The 25,101-nt window shown below is 46.0% G+C and overlaps 1 protein-coding gene across 1 annotated transcript in view; it reads left to right on the forward strand.

The window, feature by feature from the left end:
* The window catches only part of NUDT21 (nudix hydrolase 21), a 268,670-nt gene that overhangs the window by 123,322 nt on the left and 120,247 nt on the right, over window positions 1-25,101 (forward strand). Inside the window, exon 3 of the mRNA XM_030203704.1 lies at window positions 1,959-2,022. Coding sequence (XP_030059564.1) covers window positions 1,959-2,022 — 64 coding nt within the window. The remainder of the gene's footprint in view (window positions 1-1,958; window positions 2,023-25,101) is intronic.

The raw sequence follows: 25,101 nt of genomic DNA on the forward strand, positions 1-25,101 counted from the left end.
CTTGAAGCCAGTACACCCAAAGAGAGGTAGAGCTAACTCAGTCCACCCACACAGCTGTAGTAAAGTAAAACAATTAACCCCATGCTGCTGGAAGCTGCCAGCACAGAGAGACAGAGCCAGCTCAGAAAGGACAGACAAAAGAAACAGAAGCCAGCTAAGAAGCTGACCCCCCAGGCAAGAGGTAAGTTTGAGAGGGGGTTCAGACCCCAATCATAACACATGGCAGGTACAAATCAAGGTAAAGTATACACAAGAAGTTGCACATATGAGTTTATCTTGTTGGGCAGACTAGATGGACCGTGCAGGTCTTTTTCTGCCGTCATCTACTATGTTACTATGAAGTAATTTGTCATCCTTTAGGTTTATAGAGATTTCATTCAATTTTTCCGACTCAGCTTTGAATATCATTTCTGGCACCGGTATGTCTCCCAAATCTTTCTCAGTGAAGACCGAAGCAAAGAATTCATTTAATCTCTCCCCTATGGCTTTGTCTTCCCTGATTGCCCCCTTTACCCCTCGGCCATCTAGCGGTCCAACCAATTCTTTTGCCGGCTTCTTGCTTTTAATATACCACCCATAACGAGTGTGGGGATCGCTCTTTCGTTATGGATGGGAAGGCACTCGCGTATGCATGGTGGAGTGTGGCTCATGTTCCACAAAGCTCTTTAAAGCTTGTTATAAGCACCAGACTGGGCAATGAGGGTCTCGTTACCTACTTGTGAGAATATTAGGCCTGCTGTCCTTGGAGAATACCTGCTACAGGTATATCTTCACTGTTTTAAACAAGGGGTGTCAAGTGTCTGCCCCTCCTCCCCTCATCTTTCTTTGATACTCAGTGTTCTGTTGAGCCCTCCATTTGAGCTATCGAGTGCTGCCTCCTTAAAGAATCTTAACCTGAAGTCTGCCCTCTTGGTGGCTATTGCTTCCGCCCTGTGGGTTTCAGAATTGCAAGCCTTGTGCTGCAGGAATCTCTTCTTTTCAGAGAACAGTGTCAATTCTTACAATTCCTCCTTCCTACCAAAGGTGGTTTTCCCATTCTCTTGGGTGGTCAGCTTATCTGCCTTTGTGGAGCAGGGGCAGGCTGCCTACATTTACTGGGGCAAGTCAGACCTGAGCGCCTACAGGTAATATCCTGGGCCTGGGTTGTCTCGTCCGAGAATATCCACAGGGTAGCAACTTGGCCTTTGCTCTATATGTAAAGCATTATAAGCTTGATGTGCTAGCCAGAGGTGATAACCTTTTGGTAGAGCTGTTATTAGAGGACCTCGTCGTCTTTCCCAGTATTTCTTTGGTACATCCCAATGGTATGAACTAGGCTAGCAGAGACGGTAAGGAAGGTGAAACTTTATTCATACCTCTTCATTTCATTTCCTTGAGTTCTGCTAGACCAGTCTAGGACCTGCCTAAAAGACTTCAGCGCTGCATGATTATCTTGATTTTCTGTACTCTTCCCAGGGAGTAGGGTAGAAAGACCCAGGGGGACATGGGTTAAAAAGATGATCTTTATTTGGAACAACACAATGGGCTTGACAGAGGTGATGTGTTCTGGAGTGAAAGCGCCTGCTTCAGGAGTCTCATAATGTTGGTGGTACAAAGGTAGATGACTGTTCCAAAATAACATGCAACGTAATGTTCAGTGCTGCAATGGTTAGATGGGTTTTGGGTGTGCAACCGTAGACTTAGTTTTGCTTTGGCAGTAACATACTGGAGAAGTCCAGAATGTACCAGCCTTTATAATGTCACAGAATAGTTTCTCAACCTCCATCTGCCGGTAAGCAAAAGGGCCCAACCCGATGGTATGGACTGATTTAGCACATTTCTCCTTAATCTCCAGAGCCATCCAGATTCATACCTTCCTTTCCTTTTGGAATGTATCTTATGAAAATGTTGTTCTGCACCTACGTAAAACCATTTTGAAAATTAAGCCTTTCACTTTTGTTTTTCTTTGTTTAAACCAGACCTGGTGGTGAACTGAATCCAGGGGAAGATGAAGTAGAAGGGTTGAAACGCCTAATGACTGAGGTTTGTTCTCATTTTAAGTTATCTTTATTAGCTAAAGAATTATGCAATTATGCAGCATTACATGATTTAATCCTGAATATGGAAATTTTAGCTACCATTTGCTGAATACAAATTACTGTAGAATCTGGTTTATGAAAGGTTTTACTACTTTCTCCATGGACAACAGGAAAATCAGTCCTACATAGCGGATTATATCTTCAAAGCTTGGTTATTGCAGAAACTTTTGGCAAACTTAAAAGCAGAACAAATTGCAACAGATAAGACCGTATGACCTATTCAGTCTGGCCATGTACATCAATTACTTAGCTCTAGAGTCCCTTGCTCTCTTTCTCAGATCCTTTGTATCTGTCCCATGCTTTTTTAAATTCAGATACCATCCTCCTCTCCATCACTTCCACTGGGAGGCTGTTCCCACACATCACCATTTTCTCCATAAAGAAGTATTTGCTTAGATTACTCCTGCTCCCTTTTCCAATGACCTATCGTTTCATAACTTTTATACCACAAAGATACGAGGTTTGAATGAAAAATAAGCCTCTACCTCCATAACTTTTGTTTAAAGATATTGTAATAAAAAATGAAAATATTGCTTGAAACTTGCTCTTTTTACCATATATTTATGTTCTTACATAGTTACCACTGTTTATCACATGTTTCTGCCAATGATGGGCAAGGTTTTGAAAATCATTGCAAAAGAACTGCACATCGTGACACACCTAACCAGTTGCTCAGTCCTTTCTACTTCTTTGAGTTGAACTACTTCTGCCAGAATTTTTTGCCAAAATAAATCTAAATACTGCGCACAAAATTTGCAAATTCTGCTATTTTATTAGTCTTAATTTAACCAATATTACAGCCCCTGCGATACCATCCATTATTTTCCCAGCATCCATATTTTTTCCAGCCCCCTCTCTGCATCCACACATAGCAGCCACCTTTTTTACAGTTCTCTCCCTGCACCCGCATCCATATATATATTTTTTTCCAGCCGCCCCTGCACTCACCTGTGAGGGAGGAGGAGCTGCATGGGAGTGCCTCTTTGGGGTATGAAAAAACCCCACTCTTTCCTGTCTGCTACCACTGCTTAGGCCCAGTGCTGCCGCTTTTTCCAAATGGCCGACAATACTTCTTCCAGCAGTCTCACAAGATTACTGCTTTGAAGTCTTGGCCATTTTGAAAAAGTGGCTGTGCAGCACCGACCCAGAGCAGTGGTAGATAGAGTGGGCTTCTTTCCTGTCCCCGACAAGGCCTGTAGACCACCAGAACGTCCTCAGGTAGACCCAAGGAGGGCGGGTACAGTGGGCGGTGGGATCAAGGCTCAGGGGAGCCAGCAAACCTTTTACTGTGGATTGGGGAGGCCAGCCAGCCAACTATCTGCAGATTCTGCACAAAATTCTAGCAGGAGTAAACAGTTGAACAGATGCCCCAAAGGGTATTCCTTCAATTTTGGCAAGAGATGGCAATCAGGCGCTAAGTCTGGGCTGAATAGCAGATGGGGGTAAGACTGTGAGACCCATCTTCGCAGTTGCCTCTGTGGTGTTTTGTGCTTTCATGTTGCAACAAAATTTTCTTGTGCTTCCAAACTCTCCTCAGTTCCTTTGAGTGATCCTCCTATTGCCCTTTACAAGTTCCCCAACCTTGTGAGACTTGTCTGTTGCTGTCACAATTTGTTTTTGATCACACAAATCAGCTGTTCCCAGTCCATGATATTTACTTTTTCTTTTTGGCTTAGTGATGCAGAGTACTCACATCAACGGTCATCACCATAAACATCCTGCATGCGGTGGTTAATTTCAGTTGGAAGGAATCCTTTGTCAAATTCTATCATGGCACGTTGCTTAAATAACACCACTGAGCGCTCACTGAATGCTTCCATTTCACAAGCAGCTACTGATTACAGTATCAGTTTTAGAGTAACTAATTACTGTGTTGTCTCTTGTGGCCTTTATCTGAACCTTGTGCTTTGTGCACCTAACAAGAAGGCACCAGACTTTTATCAGAAGGGGAAAGAACTGTGTATTCCCCTCCCCCCCCCTGACTCTGTAATGTGTGTCAGTGCCCATCAGAGTGTTGGGTCTCGCTTCTGACCCTCAGCTTCAAGGGAGACCCTTCTTGCCATGCCTGCAGCAGATACCCAGAGTAGTTTAGCTGTAATATCCTCACGGATTATAACCAAAAAATCACTTGAACTAAAGCAGGTTTCAGGAGATTTTCTGCTCAAGACTGATTAAAAGCTTATAGCCCAATGAAACAGTGTTATAAATGCTGGCTGTTCCACTACATTCCAAGATTACACATAATCTATGATAAAGTTGGTTATCAATGCGTCAATCTTTCCTTGTGTCAATTCTAAAACGTGGTGGCTGCTTTAAGTTCTTGATCAGATATGTTTTTTTTAGTTTGTCATCTCAACAAGGCGCCCTGCACCTAAACTCGTAAGGACAGGTTCCATTCAGAGCAGAAGTAGAATATATCCACTTTTTTCTTTTCCAAGAAATTCACTATCTACTACTACTACTATTTAGTATTTCTATAGCGCTACAAGGCTTACGCAGCGCTGCACAAACATAGAAGAAAGACAGTCCCTGCTCAAAGAGCTTTCAATCTAATAGACAAAAATAAATAAAATAAGCAAATCAAATCAATTAATGTGGACGGGAAGGAAGAGAGGGAGGGTAGGTGGAGGCGAGTGGTTACGAGTCAAAAGCAATGTTAAAGAGGTGGGCTTTCAGTCTAGATTTAAAGGTGGCCAAGGATGGGGCAAGACGTAGGGGCTTAGGAAGTTTATTCCAGGCGTAGGGTGCAGCGAGACAGAAGGCGCGAAGTCTGGAGTTGGCAGTAGTGGAGAAGGGAACAGATAAGAAGGATTTATCCATGGAGCGGAGTGCACAGGAAGGGGTGTAGGGAAGGACGAGTGTGGAGATACTGGGGAGCAGCAGAGTGAGTACATTTATAGGTTAGTAGAAGAAGTTTGAACAGGATGCGAAAACGGATAGGGAGCCAGTGAAGGGTCTTGAGGAGAGGGGTAGTATGAGTAAAGCGACCCTGGCGGAAGATGAGACGGGCAGCAGAGTTTTGAACCGACTGGAGAGGGGAGAGGTGACTAAGTGGAGGCCAGCAAGAAGCAGATTGCAGTAGTCTAAACGAGAGGTGACAAGGGTGTGGATGAGGGTTTTGGTAGAGTGCTCGGAAAGAAAGGGGCGGATTTTACGGATGTTGTAAAGAAAGAAACGACAGGTCTTGGCAATCTGCTGGATATGAGCAGAGGAGGAGAGAGAAGAGTCAAAGATGACCCCAAGGTTTCGAGCTGAGGAGACAGGGAGAATGAGAGAGCCATCAACAGAAATAGAAAACGGGGGGAGCGGGGAGGTGGGTTTGGAGGGGAAAATGAGAAGCTCGGTTTTCGTCATCTTTAATTTCAGGTGGCGTTGAGACATCCAGACAGCAATGTCAGACAAGCACGCTGAAACTTTGGTTTGGATGCAAGGTGAGATATCAGGGGTAGAAAGGTAGATTTGGGAGTCATCAGCATAGAGATGGTAGGAAAAGCCATGGGTTGAGATTAATGAACCAAAGAAAGAAGTGTAGATAGAAAAGAGGAGGGGACCAAGAACAGAACCCTGAGGTACGCCGACAAGCAGAGGGATAGAAGTAGAAGAGGATCCACCAGAGTGAACACTAAAGGTGCGGAGGGAGAGGTAGGAAGAGAACCAGGAAAGGACAGAGCCCTGGAATCCAAGTGAGGACAGGGTATCGAGAAGTATGCTGTGATCGACAGTGTCAAAAGCAGCGGAAAGATCAAGAAGAATGAGGATGGAATATTGACCTCTGGATTTAGCCAGTAATAGGTCATTGGAGACTTTAGTAAGCGCAGTTTTGGTTGAGTGGAGAGGGCGAAAACCAGATTGTAGTGGGTCAAGAATAGCATGTGAGGAGAGAAAATCAAGGCAGCGGCGGTGAACAGCACGCTCAAGTAATTTGGAGAGAAAAGGAAGGAGGTAATTAGAGGGACAAGTAGGGTCAAGTGAAGGCTTCTTAAGGAGAGGTGTGACCACAGCATGTTTAAAGGCAGCAGGGACAGTCGCAGTGGAAAGTGAGAGGTTGAGAATGTGACAGATAAAAGGAATAAGAGCAGGAGAGATGGCATTAAGAAGGTGGGTGGGAATGGGATCAGAGGAACAGGTGGTACATTTTGAGGAAGAAAGGAGAAGTGTAGTTTCCTCAATAGTAACTTCAGGAAAGGAGGAAAGGGAATGAGGGGAAGGAGAGAGAGGGGAACGGACTAGTGGAGGGAGAGATGGTGAGGTAGAAAAAGCAAGGTTTATCTTTTGAACCTTGTTGTGAAAGAATTCAGCAAGGGTCTGAGGAGATAATGAAGGGGGAGTTGGGGGAGGGGGCACCTTGAGGAGGGAGTTCAATGTGGTGAAGAGAAGGCGAAGATTAGAGCCAAGAGAGTTGGTCAGTTGGATATAATAATCCTGTTTGGCACGTAAAAGAGCAGATTGGAAGGAGGTCAGCATGAACTTAAAGTGTAGGAAATCAGCAAGGGCCCAAGTTTCCCGCCAGAGGCGTTCGGCGGAGCGGGTACAGGAACGTAGGTAGCGAATATTAGAAGTCAGCCAAGGTTGGGGTTTTGTACGCCTTACAGGGCGGGTCATCAAAGGTGCAAGAGTGTCTAAGGCAGAGGATAGAGTATTGTTGTAAGAAGAAACAGCCTCGTTAACTGATGTGGATGGTGCCACAGTAGAGAGGAGGTTTGAAACATGGGAGGATAGAGATGAAGGGTGAATATCGTGAAGATTCCTAGATAAATGAGATAAGATAGGACGGGACTGGGAGGGAGGAGATTTAAGTGTGAAAGTTATAAGATGGTGATCAGAGGCAAGTAAACTAGAGGGTGAACAGTTGGAGGAGAAGATGAGATCAAGACAGTGACCATTTTGATGAGTGGGGGAGGTGGAGCATAGTTGGAGATTAAAGGAGGACGTTAAAGCGAGTAACTTGGAAATATAAGAGTTGGAAGGATCATTAGCAGGAATATTAAAGTCACCAAGGATGAGAGGGGGGGAGGAAGGATCATGGAAGAAGGCAAGCCAGGCATCAAAGTCACTGAGAAAGGATGAAAGGGACTTATCAGGGGGACGATAAATGACCGCTATTCGAAGAGGCAGAGGAGAGAAAAGGCGGATAGAGTGGACTGAAATTATGACAGAGCAGAAGGATGCATTTTCTAGAAACTTAAAGGCAATTATTGTAAATAAACCAAAAATATCACAAAAACAATCTGTGAGAAGCTATAAGGATATAGCTAACATACCTTAAGATGTTTCTTAAGATTTTAAGTATGGTTGGTAGCAGTGCTGAGTATTTTCGGTGTAGGTAAACCCAATTTGCATTGCACATATATATCCTTATTTATGTGATTTTTAAACTCAAAAAATTCCATGCACATATGGTCTGCGCAGGGTTGTGGCAGGAGCACCTGGGGATTTCGGGGAAGGAGAAAAAGAAGCACTGAGCCCTCCTCCATTAAACCCACTTTCACAGTATTATGTTACAAGGTTCCTGTTGGCGTTCGCGATGGATTAAAGAGCAAAGAAAAAAGAAAAAACATTTTTTATTTTTGGGATTTCTCCTGATGAAGGTTGCGAAACAGTGGGGTCCCTTGCTGTCGAGAAAGTTTGAATAACATTGCGAGTGAGGATGACTGAAGAAAACTTAAAGGATAACATAAGTACATAAGTAATGCCATACTGGGAAAAGACCAAGGGTCCGTCGAGCCCAGCATCTTGTCCACGACAGCGGCCAATCCAGGCCAAGGGCACCTGGCAAGCTTCCCAAACGTACAAACATTCTATACATGTTGTTCCTGGGATTTTGGATTTTTCCAAGTCCGTTTAGTAGCGGTTTATGGACTTGTCCTTTAGGAAACCGTCCAGCCCCTTTTTAAACTCTGCTAAGCTAACCGCCTTCACCACATTTTCCGGCAATGAATTCCAGAGTTTAATTACACGTTGGGTGAAGAAAATGTTTCTCTGATTTGTTTTAAATTTACTACACTGTAGTTTAATCACATGCCCCCTAGTCCTAGTATTTTTGGAAAGCGTGAACAGACGCTTCACATCCACCTGTTCCACTCCACTCATTATTTTATATACCTCTTATCATGTCTCCCCTCAGCCGTCTCTTCTCCAAGCTGAATAGCCCTAGCCTCCTTAATCTTTCTTCATAGGGAAGTCGTCCCATCCCCGCTATCATTTTAGTCGCCCTTCGCTGCACCTTTTCCAATTCTACTATATCTTTCTTGAGATGCGGCGACCAGAATTGAACACAATACTCAAGGTGCGGTCACACCATGGAGCGATACAACGGCATTATAACATCCTCACACCTGTTTTCCATACCTTTCCTAATAATACCCAACATTCTATTCGCTTTCCTAGCCGCAGCAGCACACTGAGCAGAAGGTTTCAGTGTGTTATCGACGACGACACCCAGATCCCTTTCTTTTCCCACATGCATCACCTTGCACTTGCTCACATTAAACGTCATCTGCCATTTAGCCGCCCAGTCTCATAAGACCCTCTTGTAATTTTTCACAATCCTGTCGCGAGTTAACGACTTTGAATAACTTTGTGTCATCAGCAAATTTAATTACCTCGCTAGTTACTCCCATCTCTAAATCATTTATAAATATATTAAAAAGCAGCGGTCCTAGCACAGACCCCTGAGGAACCCCACTAACTACCCTTCTCCATTGTGAATACTGACCATTTAACCCCACTCTGTTTCCTATCCTTCAACCAGTTTTTAATCCACAATAGGACATTTCTTCCTATCCCATGACCCTCCAATTTCCTCTGTAGCCTTTCATGAGGTACCTTGTCAAACGCCTTTTGAAAATCCAGATACACAATATCAACCGGTTCCCCTTTGTCCACATGTTTGTTTACTCCTTCAAAGAATTGAAGTAAATCGGTCAGGCAAGATTTCCCCACACAAAAGCCGTGCTGACTCGGTCTCAGTAATCCATGTCCTCGGATGTGCTCTGTAATTTTGTTTTTAATAATAGCCTCTACCATTTTCCCCGGCACTGACGTCAGACTCACCGGTCTATAATTTCCCGGATCTCCCCTGGAGCCTTTTTTAAAAATGGGTGTTACATTGGCCACCCTCCAATCTTCTGGTACCACGCTCGATTTTAAGGATAAGTTGCATATCACTAGCAGTAGCTCTGCAAGCTCATTTTTCAGTTCTATCAGTACTCTAGGATGAATACCATCCGGTCCAGGAGATTTGCTACTCTTCAGTTTGCCGAACTGCCCCATTACGTCCTCCAGGTTTACCGTGAAGTCAGTAAGTTTCTCCGACTCGTCCGCTTGAAATACCATTTCCGACACTGGTATCCCACCCAAATCTTCCTTGGTGAAGACCGAAGCAAAGAATTCATTCAGTCTCTCCGCTACATCTTTGTCTTCCTTGATCGCCCCTTTTACCCCTCGGTCATCCAGCGGCCCAACCAATTCTTTTGCCGGCTTCCTGCTTTTAATATACCGAAAAAATTTTTTACTATGTTTTTTGCCTCTAATGCTATCTTTTTTTCATAATCCGTCTTGGCCTTCTTTATCTGCGCCTTACATTTGCTTTGACACTCCTTATGCTGCTTCTTGTTATTTTCAGACGGTTCCTTCTTCCATTTTCTGAAGGCGTTTCTTTTAGCCCTAATAGCTTCCTTCACCTCACTTTTCAACCAGGCCGGCTGTCTTTTGGAGTTCCGTCTTTCTTTTCTAATTCGCGGAATATGTATGGCCTGGGCCTCCAGGATGGTATTTTTGAACAGCTTCCACGCCTGTTGTACAGTTTTTACTCTCTCAGTTGCCCCCCTAAGTTTTTTTTTTTTTTTTTTTTTTTTTTACCGTTCTTCTCATTTTATCATAGTCTCCTTTTTTAAAGTTAAACGCTAACGTATTTGACTTTCTGTGTACAGTTACTTCAAGGTCGATATCAAAACTGATCATATTATGGTCACTGTTATCAAGCGGCCCCAGTACCATAACGTCCCTCACCAGATCATGCGCTCCACTAAGGACCAAGTCTAGAATTTTTCCTTCTCTCGTCGGCTCCTGCACCAGTTGCTCCATAAAGCTGTCCTTGATTTCATCAAGGAATTGTATCTCTCTAGCGTGTCCCGATGTTACATTTACCCAGTCTATATTTGGATAATTGAAGTCACCCATTATTATCACATTGCCCATTTTGTTCGCGTCTCTGTTTTCTTTTATCATTTCTGTGTCTACCTGCTCATCCTGGCGAGGCGGACGGTAGTACACTCCTATCACCGTTTTTTTTTCTCTTTTATACATGGAATTTCAACCCACAATGATTCAAAGGTGTGATTTGTGTCCTGCTGAATTTGTAATCTATCTGAGTCAAGGCTCTCGTTAATATACAATGCTACCCCTCCACCAGTCCGGTCCACCCTATCACTACGATATACTTTGTACCCCGGTATGACAGTGTCCCACTGGTTATCCTCCTTCCACCAGGTCTCAGTAATGCCTATTATATCCAATTTTTCGTTTAGTGCAATATATTCCAACTCTCCCATCTTATTTCTTAGACTCCTAGCATTTGCATATAGACATTTCAGAGTATGTTTGTTGTTCATATTTGCATGATGCTTAGTACCTGACACTACTGATTGGACATCTTTTGTCTGATCTTTAGTTGTATTTAAGGGCACCTGGCCTACCACGGTCTGTTGTGCAACCTCACTATCCAGAAACCCTATCTTCCCTGTTTGTGAGGTATCTTTGCAAGATACCTTTTCCCGAACCATGCGCTTTTGAGCGACTGTCGGCCTTCCCCCCATTTCTAGTTTAAAAGCTGCTCTATCTCCTTTTTAAATGCCGACGCCAGCAGCCTGGTCCCACCCTGGTTAAGGTGGAGCCCATCCTTTCGGAATAGGCTCCCTCTTCCCCAGAATGTTGCCCAGTTCCTAACAAATCTAAAACCCTCCTCCCTGCACCATGTGCTAGATTGTAAGCTCAGACCCACTTGAAAGATCAGTATGAGAAATCAATACTGATCTCAAGAACTTCTAGTAAGTGTGACTGTTAAGATTAAGGCATCCCCTCGAGAGACCACTATCATGATTTATGAATCTGGATTATGCACGACTTTAAAGGAGCGACAATACAATAATTCAAGCTAAGTTATTGATTTTTTGAGCTTCTTAGTCACTGCTATGTGATATGTGAGTGTTATAATATTTGTGTTATGGTTGATGCCCTTGATATTCTTCAGTTCACTATTTTTCAAGAAAGTTCAGTAATGGATACTGTAATTTTTCAGATCCATCAATATTCACGGTAGAAGGGTGTGGAGACTTTGACCTTTGCTTGATATTATAAGATACTCCGCCTTCCGTTTTTTTGTTCACAGAATTTTTTCTCCCGTAAGTGTGCATCGTTTGGGAGTTTTTTGACTTCTGTGAGTTTTTTCGGAAGGCGGTAGGAGCCTATGATGGCCATTTCAGTGGAGTCCTAATGAGAGGTTCCCTGGGCTGTTGAGGCTATTTTATATTTATATATAAAAAATTTAGTTCCCTTTATCTATAGATCTGAATCATCACGTCCACATATACTAACAAGTACTGACACCTCACCCAAAGATATAAAAAATAGAAAATGTATTTACTTAGCAGCAGAAACGGTGAAAGAGTTGCAAGAATAACAACAAAGCTGATCTGATCTTTATTTAGCCTAAAGCAAATTTACACAAAACCCTAAGATAAGCTTCTACTCCAGCCAGTTATCTTAGCCCCACAGCAATAACACAGCAACTATACAACCTGGATAGAGATGGCACACAATGTCCAGCAGGTCACAAAGTAGGGACAGCATTTCCGATCTGATGGAGAGCAACAGCCTTTTTCTTGGTTAAGAGCCTCTTTTTATGCATAGTTTGCAGCCTACAGCTGGGTTAGTGGTATGCATCCTAGCCTTGCTGTCAAGGCACCACCTCTGATGTTTATCGTAATATTGTTTCAGATGTTGTGACTTAAAATCCACAGTACTGTCCCACTAGCAATCCAGGTTACAAGTACTTTGCAAGATCCCAAAACAGTACAATACATTCTCCGAGGACAAGCAGGCTGCTTGTTCTCACTGATGGGTGACGTCCACGGCAGCCCCTCCAATCGGAAACTTCACTAGCAAAGGCCTTTGCTAGTCCTCGTGCGCCCATGCGCACCGCGCATGCGCGGCCGTCTTCCCGCCCGAACCGGCTCGTGTTCGTCAGTCTTCTTTTGTCCCAGCTCGGTACGGTCGTGTTTTCGCCATGTCGTGCCCCGCAAGTCGACCTCGCACGTTCTCTTCGTGTTTAGAAAAAAAAAACAAAAAACCATTCTGTGTGTGGAAAGGGACTCTTCGGTCTCTTTTCCCCCGATATTTCCAGCTTTTTCGCCCCGATAAGTTTTCTTTCGTCGTCGGGGTAGGCCGCTTTTAGGCCTCGGGTCGAAGTTTTCTTCCCCTTGTTTTTGTGGTGCCTTTTCCGCCATTTCGACTTTTGATCTCGCCGGCGTGATTTTTTCGCCCATGACATCGAAGTCTCCCAGCGGCTTCAAGAAGTGCACCCAGTGCGCCCGGGTCATCTCGCTCACTGACAGGCATGCGTCGTGTCTTCAGTGCTTTGGGGCTGGGCACCGCCCGCAGGCCTGTAGTCTGTGTTCCCTTTTGCAAAAGCGGACTCAGGTAGCGAGATTGGCCCAGTGGAACGTTTTGTTCTCGGGTTCTTCGTCGACATCGGCACCGGGGGTATCGAGTTCATCGACGTCTTCAGCGTCCAGACCTTCATCCTCGGCCGCCAGTGCATCAAGGCATCGGCCCTCTGCATCGGCGCGGAGACATCGGACAGCTGCGTCGACGTCTGTGGTACCGGGACCTCGTCTGCTGATGTCGTCGGACGGTGGTGCTTCGTCTGGAGTGCAGGTGAGGGCTGTCCATTCCCCTGCTGGTGGCGGTGAGCCTTCGGGTGGGTCTCCCCCTACCCTGAGGGCTCCTGCGGTACAGCCCCCCCGAGACCGACCTCCTTCGGCCTCGGCCCCGAGGAAGCGACGGCTGGATTCTACGTCCTCCTCGTCGGTGCCGGGAAGCTCCGGTGACATGCTTCGTTCCAAGAAGTCGGTCTCCTTCCCGTGTCGGCACCGAGAGCTCTTGGTCGCCGAGGGAGTCGGCACCCAGTAGGCATCGGCACCGAGAGGACCGCTCACCCTCTGTTCAGGAGGTGTCGATGCGCTCCACTCTGGACAGCCCGGAACAGCCTCCACGCCCGGAACAGGTTCTGACGTCGACGCCTGCATCGACCTCCATGCCTTTCTCTGCAGCCGCTCTGAACGAGATCCTCCGGGCCGTTCTCCCAGAGATTCTGGGAGAGCTGTTGCGCCCTACCCCTCCGGTACCGGCGGTGCTTGCGCCACCGGTACCGTCGAGTGTGGCGCCGGCTGGTCCATCGCCCGGGGTGAGGTCTCCGGCGTCGGTGCCGCCGCCTCCCAGGAGGGCTCCCCGACTACGTCGGCGGAGGGAGCTTCGCCGATGCGGGCGAGGGAGTCTACCTCTCGACGCCCCCATCGTGGACGTGGCTCCACAGAGTCGAGTCGGGCACGGTTGCAGACACAGGTCCGTGAATTTGTGTCTGACACCGAGGGTGAGGCCTCGTGGGAAGAGGAAGAAGACATCAGATATTTCTCTGACGAGGAGTCTGAGGGTCTTCCTTCCAATCCCACTCCCTCTCCTGAGAGACAGCTTTCTCCCCCCGAGAGTCTGTCTTTCGCTTCCTTTGTCCGGGAGATGTCTACGGCCATCCCCTTCCCGGTGGTTGTGGAGGACGAGCCCAGGGCTGAAATGTTTGAGCTCCTGGACTATCCTTCTCCACCTAAGGAAGCGTCCACTGTACCCATGCACCATGTCCTAAAAAAGACATTGCTGGCGAACTGGACCAAGCCTCTAACTAACCCCCACATTCCCAAGAAGATTGAGTCCCAGTACCGGATCCATGGGGACCCAGAGCTGATGCGCACACAGTTGCCTCATGACTCTGGAGTTGTGGATTTGGCCCTAAAGAAGGCTAAGAGTTCTAGGGAGCATGCTTCGGCGCCCCCGGGCAAGGACTCTAGAACCTTGGACTCCTTTGGGAGGAAGGCCTACCATTCTTCTATGCTCGTGGCCAAAATTCAGTCCTACCAGCTCTACACGAGCATACACATGCGGAACAATGTGCGGCAGTTGGCGGGCTTGGTGGATGCGCTCCCCCCCTGAGCAAGCCAAGCCTTTTCAGGAGGTGGTCAGGCAGCTGAAGGTGTGCAGAAAATTCCTGGCCAGAGGGGTGTATGACACCTTTGATGTTGCGTCCAGGGCTGCTGCTCAAGGTTGGTGATGCGCAGACTCTCATGGCTGCGTGCCTCCGACCTGGAGAATAGAATCCAGCAGCGGATTGCGGACTCGCCTTGCCGTGCGGATAATATTTTTGGATAGAAAGTCGAGCAGGTGGTAGAGCAGCTCCACCAGCGGGACACCGCATTCGACAAGTTCTTCCGCCGCCAACCTTCAGCATCTACCTCTACAGGTAGAAGATTTTTCGGGGGAAGGAAGACTGTTCCCTACTCTTCTGGCAAGCGTAGGTACAATCCTCCTTCTCGACAGCCTGCGGCCCAGGCTAAGCCCCAGCGCACTCGCTCTCGTCAGCAGCGTGCGCCTCAGCAAGGCCCATCGGCTCCCCAGCAAAAGCAAGGGACGAGCTTTTGACTGGCTCCAGCAGAGCATAGCCGACATCCAAGTATCAGTGCCGGGCGACCTACCAGTCGGGGGGAGGTTAAAAGCTTTTCACCAAAGGTGGCCTCTCATAACCTCCGATCAGTGGGTTCTCCAAATAGTCCGGCACGGATACACCCTCAATTTGGCTTCAAAACCTCCAAATTGTCCATCGGGAGCTCAATCCTACAGCTTCCAGCACAAGCAGGTACTTGCAGAGGAACTCTCCGCCCTTCTCAGCGCCAATGCGGTCGATTCCGGGCAAGAAGGGCTGGGATTCTATTCCAGGTACTTCCTTGTGGAAAAGAAAACAGGGGGGATGCGTCCCATCCTAGACCTAAGGGCCCTGAACAAATATCTGGTCAAAGAAAAGTTCAGGATGCTTTCCCTGGGCACCCTTCTACCCATGATTCAGCAAAACGATTGGCTATGCTCTCTGGACTTGAAGGGCGCCTATACGCACATCCCGATACTGCCAGCTCACAGACAGTATCTGCAATTTCAGCTGGGCACACGTCACTTCCAGTACTGTGTGCTACCCTTTGGGCTCGCCTCTGCGCCCAGAGTGTTCACGAAGTGCTTGGCTGTAGTAGCAGCGGCACTTCTCAGACTTGGGGGTACACGTGTTCCCATATCTCGACGATTGGCTGGTGAAGAACACATCCGAGGCAGGAGCCCTGCAGTCCATGCAGATGACTATTCGCCTCCTGGAGCTACTGGGGTTTGTGATAAATTATCCAAAGTCCCATCTTCTCCCAGTGCAGAAACTCGAATTCATAGGAGCTCTGCTGGATTCTCGGACGGCTCGCGCCTATCTCCCAGAGACGAGAGCCAACAACTTGTTGTCCCTCGTCTCGCGGGTGCGAGCGTCCCAGCAGATCACAGCTCGGCAGATGTTGAGATTGCTGGGCCACATGGCCTCCACAGTTCATGTGACTCCCATGGCCCGCCTTCACATGCGATCTGCTCAATGGACCCTAGCTTCCCAGTGGTTTCAGGCTGCTGGGGATCTAGAAGACGTGATCCACCTGTCCACGAGTTTTCTCGAATCCCTGTATTGGTGGACGATTTGGTCCAATCTGTTCTGGGACGTCCTTTCCAAATTCCTCAGCCACAAAAAGTGCTGACCACGGATGCGTCTCTCCTGGGATGGGGAGCTCATGTCGATGGGCTTCACACCCAAGGAAGCTGGTCCCTCCAGGAACGCGATCTGCAGATCAATCTTCTGGAGTTACGAGCGATCTGGAACGCTCTGAAGGCTTTCAGAGATCGGCTGTCCCACCAAATTATCCAAATTCAGACAGACAACCAGGTTGCCATGTACTACGTCAACAAGCAGGGGGGCACCGGATCTCGCCCCCTGTGTCAGGAAGCCGTCAGCATGTGGCTCTGGGCTCGCCGTCACGGCATGCTGCTCCAAGCCACATATCTGGCAGGCGTAAACAACAGTCTGGCCGACAGGTTGAGCAGGATTATGCAACCTCACGAATGGTCGCTCAATTCCCGAGTGGTGCGCCAGATCTTCCAAGCGTGGGGCATCCCCTTGGTAGATCTCTTCGCATCTCGAGCCAACCACAAAGTCCCTCAGTTCTGTTCCAGGCTTCAGGCCCACGGCAGACTGGCATCGGATGCCTTCCTCCTGGACTGGGGGGAGGGTCTGCTGTATGCTTATCCTCCCATACCTCTGGTGGGGAAGACTTTGTTGAAACTCAAGCAAGACCGAGGCACCATGATTCTGATTGCTCCTTTTTGGCCGCGGCAGATCTGGTTCCCTCTTCTTCTGGAGTTGTCCTCCGAAGAACCGTGGAGATTGGAGTGTTTTCCGACCCTCATCACACAGGACGAAGGGGCGCTTCTGCATCCCAACCTCCGGTCCCTGGCTCTCACGGCCTGGATGTTGAGAGCGTAGACTTTGCCTCTTTGGGTCTGTCGGAGGGTGTCTCCCACATCTTGCTTGCTTCCAGGAAAGATTCCACTAAGAGGAGCTACTTCTTTCTATGGAGGAGGTTTGCCGTCTGGTGTGACAGCAAGGCCCTAGATCCTCGCTCTTGTCCTACACAGACCCTGCTTGAATACCTTCTGCACTTGTCTGAGTCTGGTCTCAAGACCAACTCTGTAAGGGTTCACCTTAGTGCAATCAGTGCATACCATTACCGTGTGGAAGGTAAGCCGATCTCAGGACAGCCTTTAGTTGTTCGCTTCATGAGAGGTTTGCTTTTGTCAAAGCCCCCTGTCAAGCCTCCTACAGTGTCATGGGATCTCAATGTCGTTCTCACCCAGCTGATGAAACCTCCTTTTGAGGCACTGAATTCCTGCCATCTGAAGTACTTGACCTGGAAGGTTATTTTCTTGGTGGCAGTTACTTCAGCTCGTAGAGTCAGTGAGCTTCAGGCCCTGGTAGCCCAGGCCCCTTACACCAAATTTCATCATAACAGAGTAGTCCTCCGCACTCACCCTAAGTTCTTGCCAAAGGTTGTGTCGGAGTTCCATCTGAACCAGTCAGTTGTCTTGCCAACATTCTGTCCTCGTCCTCATTCCTGCCCTGCTGAACGTCAGCTGCACACATTGGACTGCAAGAGAGCATTGGCCTTCTACCTGGAGCGGACACAGCCCAACAGACAGTCCGCCCAATTGTTTGTTTCTTTTGATCCCAATAGGAGGGGAGTGGCTGTGGGGAAATGCACCATTTCCAATTGGCTAGCAGATTGCATTTCCTTCACTTACGCCCAGGCTGGGCTGGCTCTTGAGGGTCATGCCACGGCTCATAATGTTAGAGCCATGGCAGCGTCGGTAGCCCACTTGAAGTCAGCCTCTATTGAAGAAATTTGCAAAGCTGCGACGTGGTCATCTGTCCACACATTCACATCTCATTACTGCCTGCAGCAGGATACCCGACGCGACAGTCGGTTCGGGCAGTCAGTGCTTCAGAACCTGTTCGGGCTTTAGGATCCAACTCCACCCCCCGAGGGCCCTGTTTGTTCTGTTCCAGGCTGCACTCTCAGTTAGTTGGTAAATTTTTTAGGTCAATCTCAGTTATGTCCTCGCCGTTGCGAGGCCCAATTGACCATGGTTGTTGTTTTGAGTGAGCCTGGGGGCTAGGGATACCCCATCAGTGAGAACAAGCAGCCTGCTTGTCCTCGGAGAAAGCGAATGCTACATACCTGTAGAGGGTATTCTCCGAGGACAGCAGGCTGATTGTTCTCACAAACCCGCCCGCCTCCCCTTTGGAGTTGTGTCTTCCCTTGCTTTGTTTTGCTACATATGGGACTGACGAACACGTGCCGGTTCAGGCGGGAAGACGGCCGCGCATGCGCAGTGCGCATGGGCGCGTGAGGACTAGCAAAGGCCTTTGCTAGTGAAGTTTCCGATTGGAGGGGCTGCCGTGGACGTCACCCATCAGTGAGAACAATCAGCCTGCTGTCCTCGGAGAATACCCTCTACAGGTATGTAGCATTCGCTTTTTATGATGCTTGTCCTAGAAATAAGCAGTGGATTTCCCCTAAGTCCATCTTAAGGTTCAACAATTTTTATTGATGACATTAAATACAACCAATGTGCAAGATAGAGTAACAACTAGTTGCATTCAGCCAATATGAAAAACACTGATATTTTGATGAAAACTATAAACTGTCATCATACTTATTAAATGTTCTATCCGAAACCCAAAACCCCTTCCCCCCCCCCAAAAAAAAAGAGGGGGGAAAAAAGGGACCCAACCGGGACAGGACAAGCGTGGCCCGAAGCTTCCCTGCAACAACTCAGTAAAATTCACGTTTTACTGGGGTGTCTCGCCCTTCCCTGAATCAAAGCACTTAGCTAATTGGAATTTAGGATCAGACTCCTGGCTCTGTGCGGAAGAGGCCCAATGTACACATCCCATACTGCATAAAATATTTTTAATCTAGGGGCCTGCCTAGCATACTGCCGTTCTAAAAGCATCAAAGCAAGCATTCAATTTCTCCATGCCCAAAAGGATGGGGCTTCCTCCCCAACCTAGACCCCAAGGATCACTCTTTTGCCCAGGACCCCAGCTTTCCGAAGAAACATTATTTGTGAATGATTGCGGATACGAAAAACTTCATAATTATCCAGTAATAGAGCTGCCGGAGAGAACGGTAACTCACATCTCAACAACCTCTCCAGCTAATTTAAAACAGCTTTTCAGAAGCTTTTAACCTTCCGGCAGCCCACAAAAGCATGAAAGAATGAATTAGGACCTTGTTGACAGGTCGGGGACTCCACCTCCCCTGCCTTAAACGTTCATTCCTGGGTAAAATATGCCCTATGTAAAGTCCGAAATTGGCATTCCCTCAACTCGACACTCACCGAGATCTCTTTGATACACTTGATAAGTTTTAAAGGATCTAGAGAAATACACAACAACCCCAAGTCCCTGCCCCACCTAGCAATAAGTTTATCATAATTTCTAGTCTGGGAGCTCAACTGTAAAGCTTTATGCAAACCAGAAACCGATAAACCCCCATCCCGAAATTTATCAAAGAATGTCTGCAAACGTGCACCCAAAGAAGAAGCGAGGGCAGCCTGCTCCAAAGAATGTACATAATGACGTAGCTGATGATATGCCAACAAATCTCTTGCCTCTGCAACACCTCTCACTTGCAGGGCATTCCAAGAAAACAGTCTGCCCTCGGTATCCAAAACATGCTGCAGCAAGAAAACTCCCTTTTTCACCCAACGTGTAAAGCTACCATTCTCTCTCCCCGGCGAAAACTGCAGATTGCCTCTAATCGGGAGCTGATCCAAAATGTCAGGCCGACCCTCAAGCCGTAAGATCAGATACCGCCAAGTCTGTCGCAACGAGCGGAGTAACGCACTATGCCGAAAACAAGGTGGCAAAGATCTTGATGAACAATGCAGAAGGAAATTAATATGCCATGGAAAATAATACATCCCTTCATAAGCTCGTGGTGTGTAACCCTGTTCCTCCAATACCCAATCACCCAGATGACGAAGTAAGCATGGATAATTATATAAAGATAAATTGGAGAGACCCAGACCTCCATATTTCCAAGAACCAATTAAATGTTTAAAAGGCATTTTCAGTTTCCGACCCGCCCAACAGAAATGAGATAACATCCTCTGTAGGGCCTTTAGATCACGCTTCAATAATTTATGAGGTAATAATTACAGGATATACAACCATTTAGGGAACAAAACCAAGTTGGATTCTGCCATGGATTGAAAGAGGAAAGTGTTGCCATTTAGCCAGAACAGTTCTACTGTGGTCCAATAATACATTTGCCCTATAGAGCAAGCCATTGTTACTAGGCAATTGAATACCCAGATACCGAAAAGAAGTAGACTCTCACTGTAAAGGAAAAGGGCCCACCCAGTTCTCTCGAACAGACGACATAGGAGGCATCGCTAAAGATTTATCTAAATTCAAACTGAAACCCGAAAAATCCCCATATTCTGCAAAGCTATCCATCAGTGTCTCTGAGGTCTGAGGATCCACCACATTCACCAGCAAGTCACCCGCAAAGGCTGAGATCTTGAATTCATGGGGACCTATTCTTACTCCTTTAATATTTGAATTTCCCACAGTATCTCTAATCAAAGGGTCTATAGATAAAACAAAGAGTGTAGGGGACAAGGGGCAACCCTGCCGAGTGCCTTGATGATCTCAAACTCCGATGAGAAAACCGCATTTACCAGAAGCCTTGCTTGGGAAGAGCTAAAAAGCGCTTGAAGGAAATCTCCATCCAGTGGTGTCTCCTGCGGGCTTCCATATAACTGTTGGTAATAATGATGAAAGACTGCTGCAATTTCCCGGTCTATCCGTACCAATGAGCCATCTCCCTTTTCTATCTGTGCTATATCACAAGATCCCCCAGATTGTTTAATCAGATTGGACATGAGCTTCCCAGATTTATTTCCATGGAGGTACAATTGATACTTACAGTACTTTACTGATTTCATCACCCTATCATGTAAAAGTTCATTCAAAGAGGTTTGAAGCGCAATCAGGGAATTACTGACGTGAACAGTCGGATTCCTCCCATACTGGATTCGTACATTAACTGTTTTTCTAACCTCAAGATCTCTCTCTAGATCTCTGCTTAAAGGAGGACTATGCCAAAATCTCCCCTTGCAACACCGCTTTAGCTGCCTCCCAGTATTATAGCGGTCGATGCATATGCTCCTCGTTGTGAAACTGATAATTCGCCACTTCTGAAGTAACTGAACAGGGGATCCCAGTATAACTGTTGGGGGAAACGCCATGTATATTGTTTATCTCCAGTATCCCCAGACTCCAATGAACAGCACACAGAGGCATGGTCTTAATAATGGTTTATGGACTTTTTGGTGGCCAGTGTAACGCCAGTTTTCTTAAAGTTTCCAGAGGTGATCTGGGAATGTAAGAACATAAGAGTAGCCATACTGGGTCAGACCAATGGTCCTTCTAGTCCAGTATCCTGTTTTCCAAATAGTGGCCAAGCTAGGTCACAGGTACCTGGCAGAAACCCAAATCGTGGCAACACTCCATACTACAAATCCCACGGCAAGCAGTTGCTTCCCATGTCTGTCTCAATATTTTCCTATTGCGTATTTTCCTCCAGGAATTTGTCCAAACCTTGTTTTAAACCCAGATACATTAAGCACTGTTACCACGTCCTTCAGCAAAGAGTTCCAGAGCCTAACCACTCATTGAATGAAAACATATTTCCTCCTATTTGTTTTAAAAATATTTCCATGTAACTTCTTCGAGTGTCCCCTAGTCTTCGTACTTTTGGAATGACTAAAAAATCAATTTACTTTCTACTCATTCTACACTACTCAGGATTTTGTAGACCTCAATCATATCTCCCCTCATTCGTCTCTTTTCCAAGCTGAAGAGCCCAAACCTCTTTAGCATTTCCTTATACAAGAGGAGTTCCATCCCCTTTGTCATTTTGATCGCTCTTCTTTGAACCTTTTCTAATTCTGCTATATCTTTTTTGAGATACGGCAACCAGAACTGAACGCAATACTCAGCTGCTGCTGCCGCCGCCGCCGCCACACACTGAGCAGAAGATATCAGCATATTATCTACGACACCTAGATCTTTTTCTTGAGTGCTGACCCCCACCCACCCAAGGCAGACCCTAGCATGAGGTAACTATGATTCAGATTATTCTTTCCAATGTGCATCACCTTGTGTTTGTCCACATTAAATTTCATTTGCCATTTGGATGTCCAATCTTTCAATTTCCTAAGATCTTCCTGCAATATTTCATATTCCGCACATGTTTTAACCTTGAATAGTTTTGTATCATCTACAAATTTAATCCATATCATTTATAAATATGTTAAATAGTACTAGACCCAGTACAGATCCCTGCAGTACTCCACTGTTCAACCTCCTCCATTGAGAGAAATGACCATTTAACTCTACCCTCAGTTTTCTGTCCAATAACCAATTCCTAATCCACACCAGAAGCTTGCCTCCTATCCCATGACTCTTTAATTTTCTCAGGACTCTTTCATGAGGAACTTTATCAAAAGCGTTCTGAAAATCTAGATACACTACATCAACCGATTCACCTTTATTCACATGTTTATTCGTGCCTTCAAAGAAATGAAGCAAATTGGTGAGGCCCATACTGACTCTGTCCCATTAAGCCATGTTTGTCTACGTGTTCTGTAATTTTATTCTTTATAATAGTTTACACTATTTTGCCTGGCACAGACGTCAGACTTACCGGTCTATTATTTCCCGGATCACCCCTAGAACCCTTTTTAAAAACTGGCGTCACATCGGCCACCCGCCAGTCTTCAGGTACTACGGACCATTTTAATCACTGTTTACATATTACTAACAGCAGATCAGCAATTTCATGCTTGAGTTCTTTGACTACCGGTGAGCAGGGCTGTGGAGTCGGAGTCGGCAGCAATTTTGGGTACATTGAGTCGGAGTTGGAGTTGGCAAAAATGTACCGACTCCGACTCCTCTTACATTTGAATAAAGTACTTCTCTGCTGTGAATAAAGCTTAGTACCTAGTTGTTTCACTAGTGTGAAGTCCAGCTGAACTATTTTGCTGGAGAGCTTCCCTCTGCTCAGTCTCCCTTTGCATTTACTGACCTGCTGTAGAGCACCTCCTCTCTGACCCCACAGTGAACTTAAGCTCCAAGAGAAGATCATTCAGCACACACAGATAAGGCAGCAGAGAGACTCCACCCAACTTCCTCTCTCTCTGCAAGAAGAGCTTTATATTTTAGTGGAAGTGGCACGCCATTCACAATGGCAAAAAGAATGCCAGGAAACATGACAAAGTCTGCTGTTTATGAACACTTTACAATATCAACAGATGGGAAACATTATGTATGTCAATGTATTATAGAAGAAGATGATGGTGAAAAAGCATGTGATGCAAAAATTAGCAGTTTCAGTGGTTATGAAAAAAATGCACCTACAAGAGCATCAAATTTAAAAAGACATTTGCAGCGTTTCCATCCTAAAGTGTTAGAAGCTGTGAATGAGAAAGATAGCAATGAAAACATTCCATCTACTTTAGGGTCAATAAAAGATCAGAAATCTACTGGAGGCCAGACACAACTATCAAGATTTTTTACAGCTGACAAAGTTACTATAACAATGACACCAGAATAATTCAAAAACCACATCATTGAAATGGCAGAAAAGAATAGTATACCACTATCTTTTTTTTTTTTTTTTCACAACCAGCCTTTTTAGGCTTAAATGGAGAAATGGCTAAAAAGCTTGGAGTTTCTCTGGAAGGAGAAAGTATAAGGAAACTTATACTTGAAGAGGCCAAATGTAAGAAGGAAGAACTAAGAAAAAGTCTGAAGGGACGTTTTGTCTTTATTAAAATGGGTGCATGCACACGTCACAGAGTCAATTATTTTGCAATTAATGTTAGATTTGCTGATGAAAACAAAAAAACAATAACCCGGACATTAGGAGTAAAGGACACTCAGGCACATCATACCAGTGAGTATCTGCAGAAGTTAGTGGAAGGTGTTTTAGAAGATTTTGAAATTAAAAAGGAACACATTCTATGTATTGTAACTGATAATGCTTCAAATATGTTAAGCACAATTGAAAAAATGAAGGAAGTTGATGAAGAAAGCAGCATACAAATATCAGAAGATGACAGTTCTGCAATTCAAGAAAGCTGTGAAAGTTTGGATGATATTGCTGAAGAAGCATCTAAGCTTATTACCGTTCAACATATGCATTGTGCTGTTCATACTCTGCAACTAGCAATAAGAGATGGATTGAAGGATCGTCATGCGGCTACACTAATTAGCAAGTTGAGGCAAGTAGCTGTTGCAGCCAGGATCCCTAAAACAGATGCTAGTGATACTGTGTAATGATGGGCAAAGTCTTTAATTGACAAGTGCGACTCGACACATGCCATGTTTCGGCCTGTCAGGCTTTCATCAGGAGTCTATACAAAAATCCATAACATACATAAAAAAAAAATTAAAACACAGGATTTAATATATTGATATCAAAAGTATATAAGTAACTGGGAGGATCAAGATGGAGTACTGAACAAACGCCTGGCCGGTTTGCTCCTTACCTTCGGTTTTGTTGCTCACGTTGTGAAACTCTTCCCAGGTGACCACTCCAGTAATAAAGCAGACCCTAATCCAAGGGTTTTGCACACTGGCCGGTTTGAGTCCTCTTCTTCCCTCTGCCATGCCAGAGAGGCTGTCTGGCAGCAGCGTGAGCAGTGTCTTGCTCAGTCCCAATGAGGCCGTGAGACCTAGGCAGTGCGGAAGTGGTCCCTTGTTGCAGCGGTTGCAAACATGGGGAGTTTTGTCTGATGCTAATGTCTTTGCTGGAGGGAGCTCCGGATGAGGTGTTTCATCTTGGGGAAGAGCGAGCAAATCCATGCCGGGAACAGCAGCTTCTTCGGCATGAAGCTGGCCTGGAAGAAAAGAAAGCGGAACAAAGTCTGGGTGCTTTTTAAGGTAGTAACTATGGATATCTTATGGAACACAACGCAGACTCTCAATCAATCTGTTCAATGTTTGTCTTCAGCTATTGGTGCGCAGTTATCTGATGTTGTTAGAACTTCTTTGGAGCATACACAGAGGTTGGAGTTACAAGCTAAGACAATAGAATCCATGGAGAAGAAGGTTAGTGACTTGCAATAGTCGAATCGCTCATTGGTCAAAGACAAACTTTTTCTCCAGAGGAAATTGAAATATTTGGAAAACCAGGTTAGTAGGAATACCCTCGGTTTTAAATTTATTTCCCTGAATCACCTTTTGTGGCACCTCTGGACATGGTTCGGA

This window comes from Microcaecilia unicolor, chromosome 5, assembly GCF_901765095.1.
Source record: "Microcaecilia unicolor chromosome 5, aMicUni1.1, whole genome shotgun sequence".
Classification (NCBI taxonomy): Eukaryota; Metazoa; Chordata; class Amphibia; order Gymnophiona; family Siphonopidae; genus Microcaecilia; species Microcaecilia unicolor.